At 35.4% G+C, this 12,000-nt stretch overlaps 1 protein-coding gene across 1 annotated transcript in view; it reads right to left on the bottom strand.

Annotated features, from left to right (window-relative positions):
• Nucleotides 1–8,782: 8,782 nt before the first annotated feature.
• The window catches only part of LOC127561991 (gamma-aminobutyric acid receptor subunit rho-2), a 53,352-nt gene continuing 50,134 nt past the window's right edge, over nucleotides 8,783–12,000 (bottom strand). Inside the window, exon 9 of the mRNA XM_051997387.1 lies at nucleotides 8,783–9,149. Within this exon, the coding sequence (XP_051853347.1) occupies nucleotides 8,841–9,149 (309 nt within the window). The 3' untranslated portion in view covers nucleotides 8,783–8,840. The remainder of the gene's footprint in view (nucleotides 9,150–12,000) is intronic.

Below are 12,000 nucleotides of genomic sequence, written 5' to 3' on the forward strand. Positions count from 1 at the left end.
GAGAGTGATTTTTCTGGAGTCAGGACGAAAAACTGGTGAAACATCTATCTCCTCTCATCCCTTCTCGGCCTTTACTTGCTCTTGTTCTTTTCCTGACCCTATGTCCCATTCCTCATATCTGCAAGACTGCTCACTTTCTACATTAGTCATAAGTTCTTGAAAGAAAGCAGTTTATTTAAGATTGTATGTGTGAGAGAGAGTGTATTCTTGGGGAGATTCAATGCATTTTAAGAAACTATGGTCGCCCAAGAACATAGAAGAAAGTTCTCTCTCTCTCTCTCTCTCTCTCCTCTCTCTCTCTCTCTCTCTCTCTCTCTCTCTCTCTCTTTGACTTTATATATATTTTTTCCAGAAGGGCTCTCGAGTTAAACAAAAGAGATGTTATTGCTACATATTATTATAGCTATTATTATAATTGAAGATATTAATGATAGCAGGAAAAGGGAAACTTATTTTGTAACATATTTAGACACAGAACAATGCAATAGTATTTTGATGGGAGGATGTGAGCAGAAAAGGGTTAAACCCCTCCCCGCTCCAAGGCAGAAAAGCCTCAAACAAATTTCTCTTTCCCAATACCAGATTAGAAAGAATGGTCACTGACTGAGGGAAAAGTTAAGCCCATGTGATACCTAAAGAAAGGAGCTGAACAATGATGGCCCCCCACACACAAGGGTTAGGATAAAGTTACTTTCCATCTGCTAAACATCTCCAGCCCACCACACCTTGAAGGACTTTTTTTTTCATATGAAAAAGTTTCAACCATGACTATCCCATTTAGGGAGTTAGAGATGTGAGGTCTCTTTTTTTAAGATCAGGAATTTCCTAAACTATAATATTTATTGCTATTAACAATGCCTCTGATATGTAACCAGGACTGATTTTATTACTTTTTTCTAAAACTTCACGAAATTGGGTAATTACAATGTTTACTGAGACAATTCTTTTCGAATTCAATTCAAATAATTCAACAACAATAACTTACACAGTGTGGGCAGAGTACTATACTAGGCAGGAGATAAAGTTTATTCAAGTCTTTGTCCTCTCAGAATTCAATAAAGTAATATGATAAATACATGGTACTGAGACATTACTTCCAAAGAATTTAAATTTTCCAATTTAAAATTCTAATAACACTTAGGAGTTTGTGTAGTTTTGGGGGGTTTTATTTTTTGTCTATACCGCTACATATGTGAATTTTAAAATTATGACCCATCAGTTATATCTAAATAGTTGACTTCATGAAAGCTGAAATACATTGACATTCTTGTGAGGTTTGCTATTCTTGCATCTATGTAAATAACTATAAATTGTGTGCATATATGCTATATTTCTGTTATATAGCTGATATTGTTTGGACTGTTAAAATTCAAAAATTAAAATGCTTATGCAAAAAAGTACATGGTAACTATAATACAAAATAATTGATGATAAGTATATTATCAATATACAAGTGCTATGTGAGGGCTGAGGAGAAAATGTCATTACTGCTTAAGGAGGTTAAGGAAAGCATCATAGAGGAGTTTATATTTAAATTGGCCTTTAAAGAATGGATAAAAATTTAACTGGTGAAGAAGGGAAAGGAAATATTCTAGGAACCAAGTAAACAAAGACACAGAAAGGCATGTTCATGGATCATAGACATACAAACTGAAAAAAACTTCAGAAACCATATAGTCTAATTTTATAGATGAGGAAATTGAGGCACAGGAAAACAAAGTGACTTATTCAAATATAGCATGAGTAGATGAGAATAACATAAGATAAGGCTGGAAATTCAGTGTGTTACAAAATTGTGAAAAGTCAAATATCATGCAAAATAATTTAAACTTTATTCATTAGACAATGGATTTTTCAGTAAAAGCATAACCAAATCTTTGTAAGAATAGTCTAGTCTGACAATAATATATTATATGACTTGTGGTTGCATAAAAAAAGAAATTTATTAATGGAAACAAAGAGAAAACAATCTTTGAAATAGAGCCAGCTTAATACATTTCTCAGTAGATTATCCAGAGGCTAGTCAAATTTGTGACAATATCATAATCAAAATGGATCTCAGGTGAGTCACTATTTCTCCAAGCTTAAAATATTAATATGCTAATAAAAACACTGTGATCCATGCTGTGAGGTAGGTAAGGGGAAATCACAGTATTTTAAGAAATATCAAGGTCCTAAAGGATATAGGGGTACCAGGTGTGAAATAGTGTTAACATGAAATATCATCATTGATTCCAGAGTAGGTAAAATGTCATTTTATCTCTTAGAGAATGGGCCATCATTTGTAGCCTCCAAATCCCACAAAAACGAAAGGTGAAGTGACCTTGAGTCACAGAAATAAAGCAATCCACAAAGTCTTTTTTTTTTTTTACTGATTTTACAAATTAATTGGCTTTCACTTCATAGAAGATAGTGAACACCAGAAAGCAAAGAACTAGAACCAACAGTTTTTATGAATCCAAATAACTAAGACAATTTATATGATAAGGATCATTTCTGTAGTGTACAGTACAATGATGATTAATGTTCTGGGTGGCCAGGAGGTATTGCAAGACACCGAAATATCTTCTGAATCATCAAAGAAATATTAAGTTAGCTTGAGATTTTAGTGTTGAATTCTTTGAAATGTGATAATTTGTGTAAAGTATATATATATATACATATATATGTATATATATATATGCTATGAATTAACTCAAATATTAAATTAGCCAGAAAAATTATTCCCTACTTAGTATGAACAGGAATTTATTGTGTTTGAGGACTATCCTTTTTCTTTTCATTCAACCTTCCTTCCTTTCTCCTCTTTCAGTTTTCTCTCTCTCTTTTCTTCTTCCCTCCCTTGTTACTTTTTTCTTTTCCTCCATCTTCCGTCAGTTTTTCCCCTAAAATTATCTTTTGAAATAATTCCAAATCTGGTGTTCTCACTGGATGACACAAATGCCATTTCATGATAAAGGACTTTAGGACCTAATGAGACATCTAAGGGTCTGCAGAGCAGGTCAAAGCTTTTTTTCCATAATACCAGCATTCAGTGTTTTATCCCCATCTGCTAATGGGATATGTTTATATATTCCAGGTCAAGAGACTACAGAAGCTCTCTATTTGGTTGTGTCAGGAAAAGCATAGGCAGACACTGAGGGCCCACCTGCCTCTGGGATTTAGCTTTTAATCAGAACTATTCAGAGTACTGTCCTTTGGATGAATTTAGGATATGAAGCCTTCAATTTCACCTGTAGTTTTAAGCAGAGATGACTAGCACATGTAGTATTTCTTTGGGATTAATGAGAACTAAGAGAATCAGCTGTTTATCAACCAGAACTAATCTCCAGGAAATGCTTCAAGTTAAGGTATTATTTCTTTTTCAATGAAAATGAAGACTAAAAGGAGGGGAAAAAATCTCAAACATCCAAATGTCTATGGCTTCAACACATATTTTTTAAGGGAGTGGTCTAATTCAGAGGGTCATGTAAGTTATCACTGCTCTTTGTATAAATCTAAATATCTTAGGTACTCTGAATGCTTAAATATTATTTCACATTAAGGAGAGGGTATTAGCCTAATTGTACGCTATTTCAAAGTCCAATTCTTTTTGTACAGCAAAATAACTGGACACGTATACTAATATTGTATTTAATTTATGCTTTAACATTTTTATCATGTATTGGTCAACCTGCCATCTGGGGGAGGGGATGGGAGGAAGGAGGGGAAAAATTGGAACAAAAGATTTGGCAATTGTCATGGGCAATAAAATTACCTATGCATATAACTTGTAAATAAAAAAGCTATAATAAAAAATAAAAAAAAAAGAAATTTCCCAAATGCAAAAAAAAAAAAAAAAGGATAGGGTATTAAAAATGATTTAAGTGAATATAGCCATCTTCCCCAAGCCACATGCCAATATCTGAGAGCAGAGAGCCTAAATTAAGAACTGATGTCTTCTTTTCTTCCCTTTTTCATGTCATTTCTGAGTATCAAAGTGAGGAAAAGAAGTCATATTAACTGAAACACCTGAAACACCATGAGAAATGAAGTGTCACATGCAAAGCTTACATAGAATAAACTGGTTAACTGGACCTCTTTAAAACCTCAAGGATCAGTGATTTTATTATTAACTAATTAATAAAATTAATTTTAATTTTCCACTACCATAGTAGAAGGAGCACAAGATTTGAAGTCAGAAAGCCTGGGATCTAGTTCTGGCTCTGTCATTGTTACCTTAAACAACTTATTTAACTTCTCTGGTCTCAGTTATTCATCAGTAAAGTGAGAGAGTTGGATAAAGTTCTTTCCAATTCTTGAGTCATGATCCTATGATCTTTAGCTCTAAATTAATGATGATGTTTTCATTGGTATGTATGTTTTTTTCTACCATGTAGACAATTCCTTTATGACTTAAACAATCTCCACATCTATCCTCTGTTGCCAGGTCTATGCCTAAATATTTCCATCTCACTAGGACTTATCAGAGTTTGTGTTCTATTGGTATCCTCCTTAAGAACCTGCATGCTATAAAAAACAAACAAACAAACAAAAAAACACTAAGGCAACACTACACACTACAGGCTATCTTCAGTGGAGGTTCTTCTGAAATTCAGCCTGCCATGTGTAAATTAGTCTAATGATCCTATTACACTATGGAGAGTATAAGCTCCCTAGGGATGAGGATTTTCTACAAGGACCTCAGTTTGTAAATCATTAAAAAAATTCCAAATCAATCTGGCCCACTCTCCTCCTCCTGTTCAATTCTATCTGCAGAGCCTGCCTGTGACATATGAATTGATGTATCAGTCCATAGAGCCCATTATAGTAAAGACGAGAGCCATTCTTTATAAATTTCCCCCTCACATGGATAGTTAGGCCAAACTCTTGAGCAATTATAGAGTTCCTTTAGGAGACTTCAATGTTCTAGGGCAGTGGTTCTCAAACTTTTGTTTTCAGTTTCTTTATCCTATTAAAAATTATTGAGGATCTCTCCAAAAAGTTTTTGTTTATCTGGATTATATTTATAGACATTTACCATATTGGAAATAAAAACTATTTTTGAATTTGTAGACCTTCTAAAAGGATTTCAGAGATTCCCCAGGATTCTCTAGAGTCAAGCAGAGATCCTCAAACTTTTAAATAGGGGGCGAGTTCAATGTTGCTCAGACTGTTGGAGGGCCGGACTATAGTAAAAACAAAAACTTTGTTTTGTGGGTCTTTAAAATAAAGAAACTTCATACCCTGGGTGAGGGGGATAATCGTCCTCAGCTGCTGCATCTGGCCCAAGGGCCGTAGTTTGAGGAGACCACACTTTGAGAACCACTGTAGGGCTTGCTGTAATCAACACAATCACCTCCAACTGAATCCTATGGAGGATTTCATTATCTGGAGAGAATCTCTCCTATTTGGACCTTGCCTTGGATATCAGTTCTCTCTCTGCCTTTGGCAAGCACATTTCCATCTTACAGCTTGAAATTGAAAGGAGGGTTATTGAACAAAGACAGTTAGCTTTAATGTTATATATACCAAGAAATATTTTATACTTTGGTGGAGAAGAATCTTTAATCTAATGAAGTCAAATGCTTTTTTAGAGCCATAAATAAGCACAGTGGAATCTTGTGTTCTGTGTATTTTTCAACCAATGGTGTGACTATAAAGTGGTCTACTATACATCATTTGCAAAAACCTGCCTGTTCCCTTCTCATGTTTTCATCAAATATGTCTTTTTTTTAAATTTTATTTTATTTAATAATAACTTTGTATTGACAGAATCCATGCCAGCAAATAGGTCTTTGATGAGGTCCAACTTACTTAGACCACTCCATGAAGCTGACTCGACATCATTATCACATTCTATATAGTCATCCTCCCAAGCCTTTTTACTACCTCCTATGATAAACTTGATTCCCCTCCTCTGCTTTCCACATCTTGCTGTACTTATCAGATCAATAGTACCATTTCTTCTAGAATGAGCATGTCAATTAATCAACTCATAATGTCTGTGATGAACGGCCCAACCCTTAACTAAAATTCCTTTCCCTGGCTGCCAGTGCTGTTGTCTTTCACTTTGAGATACGTGTATCTGAGAATACAGACTGTTTTTCTTTTTTGATTTGTATTCCCCAGCCCTTAGTATATTGTAAGCACTAAAAAAAATACTTCATTTTATTTCATCTCAAATACTTTGGGCATGACTAATTGATCTTCATGCTAAGCTTCTTTCTGTAAACTAATTCTTCCTTATGGAACTTCTCAATTTTTTGAAGAGATATACCTCATAATCTTCTCTTGCAAATGAGTTTATGTTACCCATAGCTGCCACATTCCTTCACTGGATAAAGAGTTTGCTGCTTGAAATAATTTTGAAGTTCTTTTATTCTTCTTTTTGTAATAATTATTTTATATCATTGACTTCCCTAGGAAATGGTGGTTATCAATGGCCATGTCTGTAGTTGTGTCTATTTACTGTTTTTTATCAATAGTAATTTTAACAGAATTGAGCTGTTTTACTTGCATCCATATCTTCATGTTTTCTTTCAATTTGATGTTGATTTTTATCTTTTCTGAAAGTTAACATCCTGTGTACATGAACAACTGATTTGGTAATGAATCATACACCAATAGTCAGTTTCTTGTCTCATTATTATTTGTAGTAATAAGGTAAACATTGATTTTATCCAATCAGTTATCTAACCAATAAGTTAAAATGTATAAATAATCCCTTCTGCATTGCTTTTCTATCACCCTACAAAAGTAGAAGGTAGGCACACGATTCAGTATCATTTTATGTTTTGTTTGTTTGTTTCATGGGTTGCCATGACCGAAGAATTCACTCATCGAGTGGACTGCCTGTTTGCCCTGTCCCCTCAAACCAAAAAAGGGAAATCATTTGTGATGAAATAGAAATATTTCTCCTAATAATCTTGGAGATTCTTAGGGCTTGAAGGTGCCCAGTGAATGTATTGGATAATGATAGCACTCTCCCATGTCTTGTGTGACTTCATAAACATAATGACGCACCCTGGGTCTCAGATTCTCCACAAGCTACTAAAATATTGAAAGACAGAGAGTTGGGGCAGCAGGTGACTTCTTCCAACTTATAGCGAAGGAAAAGGAGTGAATCATGGACCTGGAAAAGGAGATGAAAGAGGTTGTTTGTAACCCCCAGTCTTATTGTCTTTTCCAGAGCTGCCTTAACTATGACCAGTTGCTTGAATGATGTGATGTAAGAGAAAGCCCTTCTCCCTTCAGACAGCTCCCCAGAACTCCTTGAAATTTTACCAGAGATTCACTTGGAAGAACCAACACCCCTGAGAGAAAGGATGGGGAACTGTCTGTTTGTCATAACCACATAGCACCAGGCATGGGTAAAAAAGGAGCAGATGTGAAAAGGAAGCAAAAATAAGCTGATTCTGTCTTCTTCCCAAAAAACCAAACACTTATCACCTAATTATAATCAAGTCTCTATTCCTTCTCTAAAGTTGTACCTTGTCCTGGCTGGCATGAGGAGGTAAGGCCATGAGGCAAAGGCATGAATTACTCTATAATTCCTGATAATTCCTAGAGAAACTTGAGCATGGCTTCAAAGGGACAAGTGAGCCTCCTCTAGGTGTTCTTAAGAGTAAACAATGTTACTTAACTATCTAACACAGTCTAACACTTTTCCAAAAGATCCTTACAGAATGAATCACTTTTGGCTTGGAGTTCATGTATTTAAGGGTCTTTCCTCTTTGTTATTTTGATTACTTTGAATTCTAGTGTCCAATCGCCAATATTCCAATCCCCATGAAGTTGTCCTCCACTTCACTTTTTTTCTTCCTATCTCCTTAGATAAGTAAATTTTCAATTCAACAGCTTGTTAAAGGACTTTTGGGATATTCGCTGGTTTCCCACTTAAATTCAAATTCACACAAAAGTCATCACAAAAGTCATCACTCAGGATGTGACTGGTCCTTTCTGAAAACAAAGGGTTAACAACCACAATATTAGACATAAACTAGCAATGAGAGCTTCTTTAGTTAGCTCCCAGGACAGATATGGAAGACAGATCCAGAGAAAGTTGGATTTGGCCAGAAAGAAAGATATGACACAGAAAACACCAGGGAAAGAAAGCAAGTGGAACATATAGATATCTATGCTTTGCTAGAACCAAGTCTTAAGCATTTTGCATGAGACACATATAATCAAGTAGAGAGAATGCTAACATAATACTGTATGTCCATGTGAAGGAAGAGTTGGTAAGAGAATTATGAAGAAGAAAGACTTTTAAAAAAAAATTCCCTTCAAGAAAGATTATGTGTGGTTCCAGACTTTCTCCTGGAGTAATTCCAGACACACGGAGAGACAGACAGATAGATTTAGGAAGCAACAGCTATGTAGGCTAAGTTGGCTCCTCAACGAGTCCTCAATTTCCTGTTTGCTCCCCTTGAGACATTGATGAGTTTTCCCTTATGTGAATTCATTGCTCTCTTTTAATCTGAGCTATTTTGCTTTCAGACAAAAAAAGAGAGGTCCCAATTTCACCCAAAGAGAAATTCTCTCCAAAGTCTGAGGAAGGATTTGAACTCTATTTTTCTTGACTCTAGTGCTCTATCCTCTGTGCCATCTAGTGGGGGAAGAAGATTTTCATCACATAACAGGATTATGGATATGGAACTAGAACTGGTAGGACCCTTGTAGTTAATCTAATCCAATTTCCTCATATGACCAAGACGGAATCTGACATGGGCCACAATCACACCAGCAAATGGAAGAGATGATCTCCAACTCCAAATTCAGTGTTCTTCTCACCCTGAAGTGAATTACCAGTTGTGTAAACACATTTAATCTTTAACACAGGTGTTGTCATATGATATCTAGCAAAAAACAGACCAATATATTAAATTAAAAAATATGTAGATGATAGGAAATATCAATCTGGAGTATTTGTCGATTATATGAGTGTTCTGAATGATCCGTAGCCCCACATGGCCCTTCAGTCCCTTCTTTCTGGATGTGTTAGATTCATCACTCAGGGCCAAATGGACCACAATTTTCTCCTGTTTTTCTTCATCAGTCACTATGTGGCTTCTTGTGTAGCCTGCTAGACTATTGGCTTCTGATTCACTATAATTGCCATCCAACATAATGGTTCTTGAATGAAGCATCCCACACGTGCATGGAACCTGAGAGCAATCAAAGGAAAAATGGTAGATATTAGGCATTTAAAAGTACTAAATAAAAAATAAATCCAATTAGAATGATGCTTTCTTTGTTTTAACATGAAGTCCCACTGACTTTTTTTAAGTTCACAGAATCACAGAACCTCAGAGCTTAAAGCTCAAATCCATTCCTAAACAGAAACCCCATGAATAATAAGTTAGTAAATGATCATCCTGCCTTTGCTTGAAAAGACAGTGGAGTTTCCCCTCGGATGAGATTAGAGCTTTTTCTGCCCCTTGCCTCTAAGGTGTCCATCAAGTGATGGGCTTTGTAGTAACCCATTCTGCTCTGAAACAGCTCTCAATGTGAGGAAGTTTTCTCTGACATCAAGTCTAGTTCTGCCCTCTGAAATGAACTAGAACAAATTCAATCCCTTTTTACAAATGTTATTAATACAAATCATTTCCTTCTTATTAGTTAGACATTTATCACTTTTATGGAGGAGGGGAGGAAGATATTTTGGGTAGGAAGATTTAAATTCAAAGTGGCCTTAAATGGGTACTCTGTAGACATCATATCATAGAATGTAAACACCTTAAGGGTAAACATGATTTCATTTTTTTCTTTGAATATCATCAGAGTCTAGCAAAATGCCTTGTATATAATAATAGTTAATATCAGTATCAGGAAAAAAGTTAAGTCAATAAGTCAGGAAGAAAGAATGAGGCTGAAGACTTTGTACAGCTCTGCCTCACTTAAATCCAATTCATACATAAGTCAAGATGTCACTAGTGATATCATTGGTCCCCTTCAAAAACAAAGCATGAACAGCAACAGTTACTAACATAGTGCTTCAAGGTTTTCAAAAGAATTTGTACAAAACAAAATTAATGCAGAGAAGATTAGAAGGAAAGCAATAAACTGGGAAAACATTTTTACAGTCAAAGGTTTGGATAAAGGCCTCATTTCTAAAATATATAGAGAATTGACTCTAATTTATAAGAAATCAAGCCATTCTCCAATTGATAAATGGTCAAAGGATATGAACAGACAATTCTCAGATGAAGAAATTGAAACTGTTTCTAGCCATATGAAAAGATGCTCCAAATCATTATTAATCAGAGAAATGCAAATTAAGACAACTCTGAGATATCACTACACACCTGTCAGATTGGCTAGAGTGACAGGGAAAGATAATGCAGAATGTTGGAGGGGATGTGGGAAAACAGGGACACTGATACATTGTTGGTGGAATTGTGAATACATCCAGCCATTCTGGAGAGCAATTTGGAACTATGCTCAAAAAGTTATCAAACTGTGCATACCCTTTGATCCAGCAGTGCTACTACTGGCCTTATATCCCAAAGAGATTTTAAAGAAGGGTAAAGGACCTGTATGTGCAAGAATGTTTGTGGCAGGTCTCTTTGTAGTAGCCAGAAACTGGAAACTGAGTGGATGCCCATCAGTTGTAGAATGGCTGAATAAATTGTGGTATATGAATATTATGGGATATTATTGTTCTGTAAGAAATGACCAGCAGGATGGTTTCAGAAAGGCCTGGAGAGACTTACATGAACTGATGCTGAGTGAAATAAGCAGAACCAGGAGATCATTATATACTTCACAACAACACTATATGATGATCAATTCTGATGGACCTGGCCATCTCCAGCAATGAGATGAATCAAATCAGTTCCAACAGAGCAGTAATGAACTGAACCAGCTACACCCAGCGAAAGAACTTTGGGAGATGACTATGAACCACTACATAGAATTCCCAATCCCTCTATTTTTGTCTACCTGCATTTTTGATTTCCTTCACAGGCTAATTGTGCACTATTTCAAAGTCCGATTCTTTTTGTACAGTAAAATAACGGTTTGGACATGTATGCATATATTGTATTTAACTTATACTTCAACATATTTAACATGTATTGGTCAACCTGCCATTGGGGGAAAGGGATGGGAGGAAAGAGGGGAAAAATTGGAACAAAAGATCTTGTAATTGTCAGTGCTGAAACATTACCCATGTACATATCTTGTAAACAAAAAGCTATAATAATAATAATAAAAAAGAATTTGTACATCCTCACATTAACCCTAGGAGATAGATGCTATTATGATCTCTATTTAATAGTGAAGGAAACTGAAGTCTTAAAGAGATTAAGTGACCTTCCCAGGGTATATGTGGCAAGTATATGTGGCAGATTTGAACTCAGGTTTTCCTGACATTGAGTCCAGCTGTCCTATCCACTATATTACCTAGTTGCTTACCTTACTAGTAATTGTCTAATAAACATTTATTGAATTAAATTGAACTAAACCCAGGCAACCTTTTCCACACCAATATGTACAAAGAATAGCTCCTGCTTGCTTAAAGCTTACAATTTAGTTGGGGACATTTTTGGTTGATTAGGCAGTGAGATATATCAAAGCCTGCACTGGAAATCAGGATTTACTCTTGGCTCTCTCCATCTCTGATTCATGCTGTGCCTGCAGGCCTTAATCCTTAATCCTTCAATGCCCTGATTTCTCCATCTGGGAAACAGAGATGATGAAATTATCCAACTTGCTCCTATTTCTGCAGAGCTTAAAAATGTTCCAGTGAATGTCATGAAATTTTATATGGCAAAGAGAGATTAATAATTTCATGTAAATGGAAATGTGTTTTGCATGAGTACATATATATAAAGCTATGTCAAATTTCTTGCCTTCTCATTGAGGGAGAGAGGTAAGGGAGAGAATTTAGAACTCAAAATTTTAGAAATAAAATATTATTTTGAAAAAAATTTTCAGGTAAAATTAGAATTGGCCTGAAATTATTGTCTTTTATGTGAGAGAGGAGTTTTAGAAGTTCAGTCTTTAAAAAAAAGA

The sequence above is a fragment of the Antechinus flavipes genome, chromosome 4 (genome assembly GCF_016432865.1).
Source record: "Antechinus flavipes isolate AdamAnt ecotype Samford, QLD, Australia chromosome 4, AdamAnt_v2, whole genome shotgun sequence".
Lineage (NCBI taxonomy): Eukaryota > Metazoa > Chordata > Mammalia > Dasyuromorphia > Dasyuridae > Antechinus > Antechinus flavipes.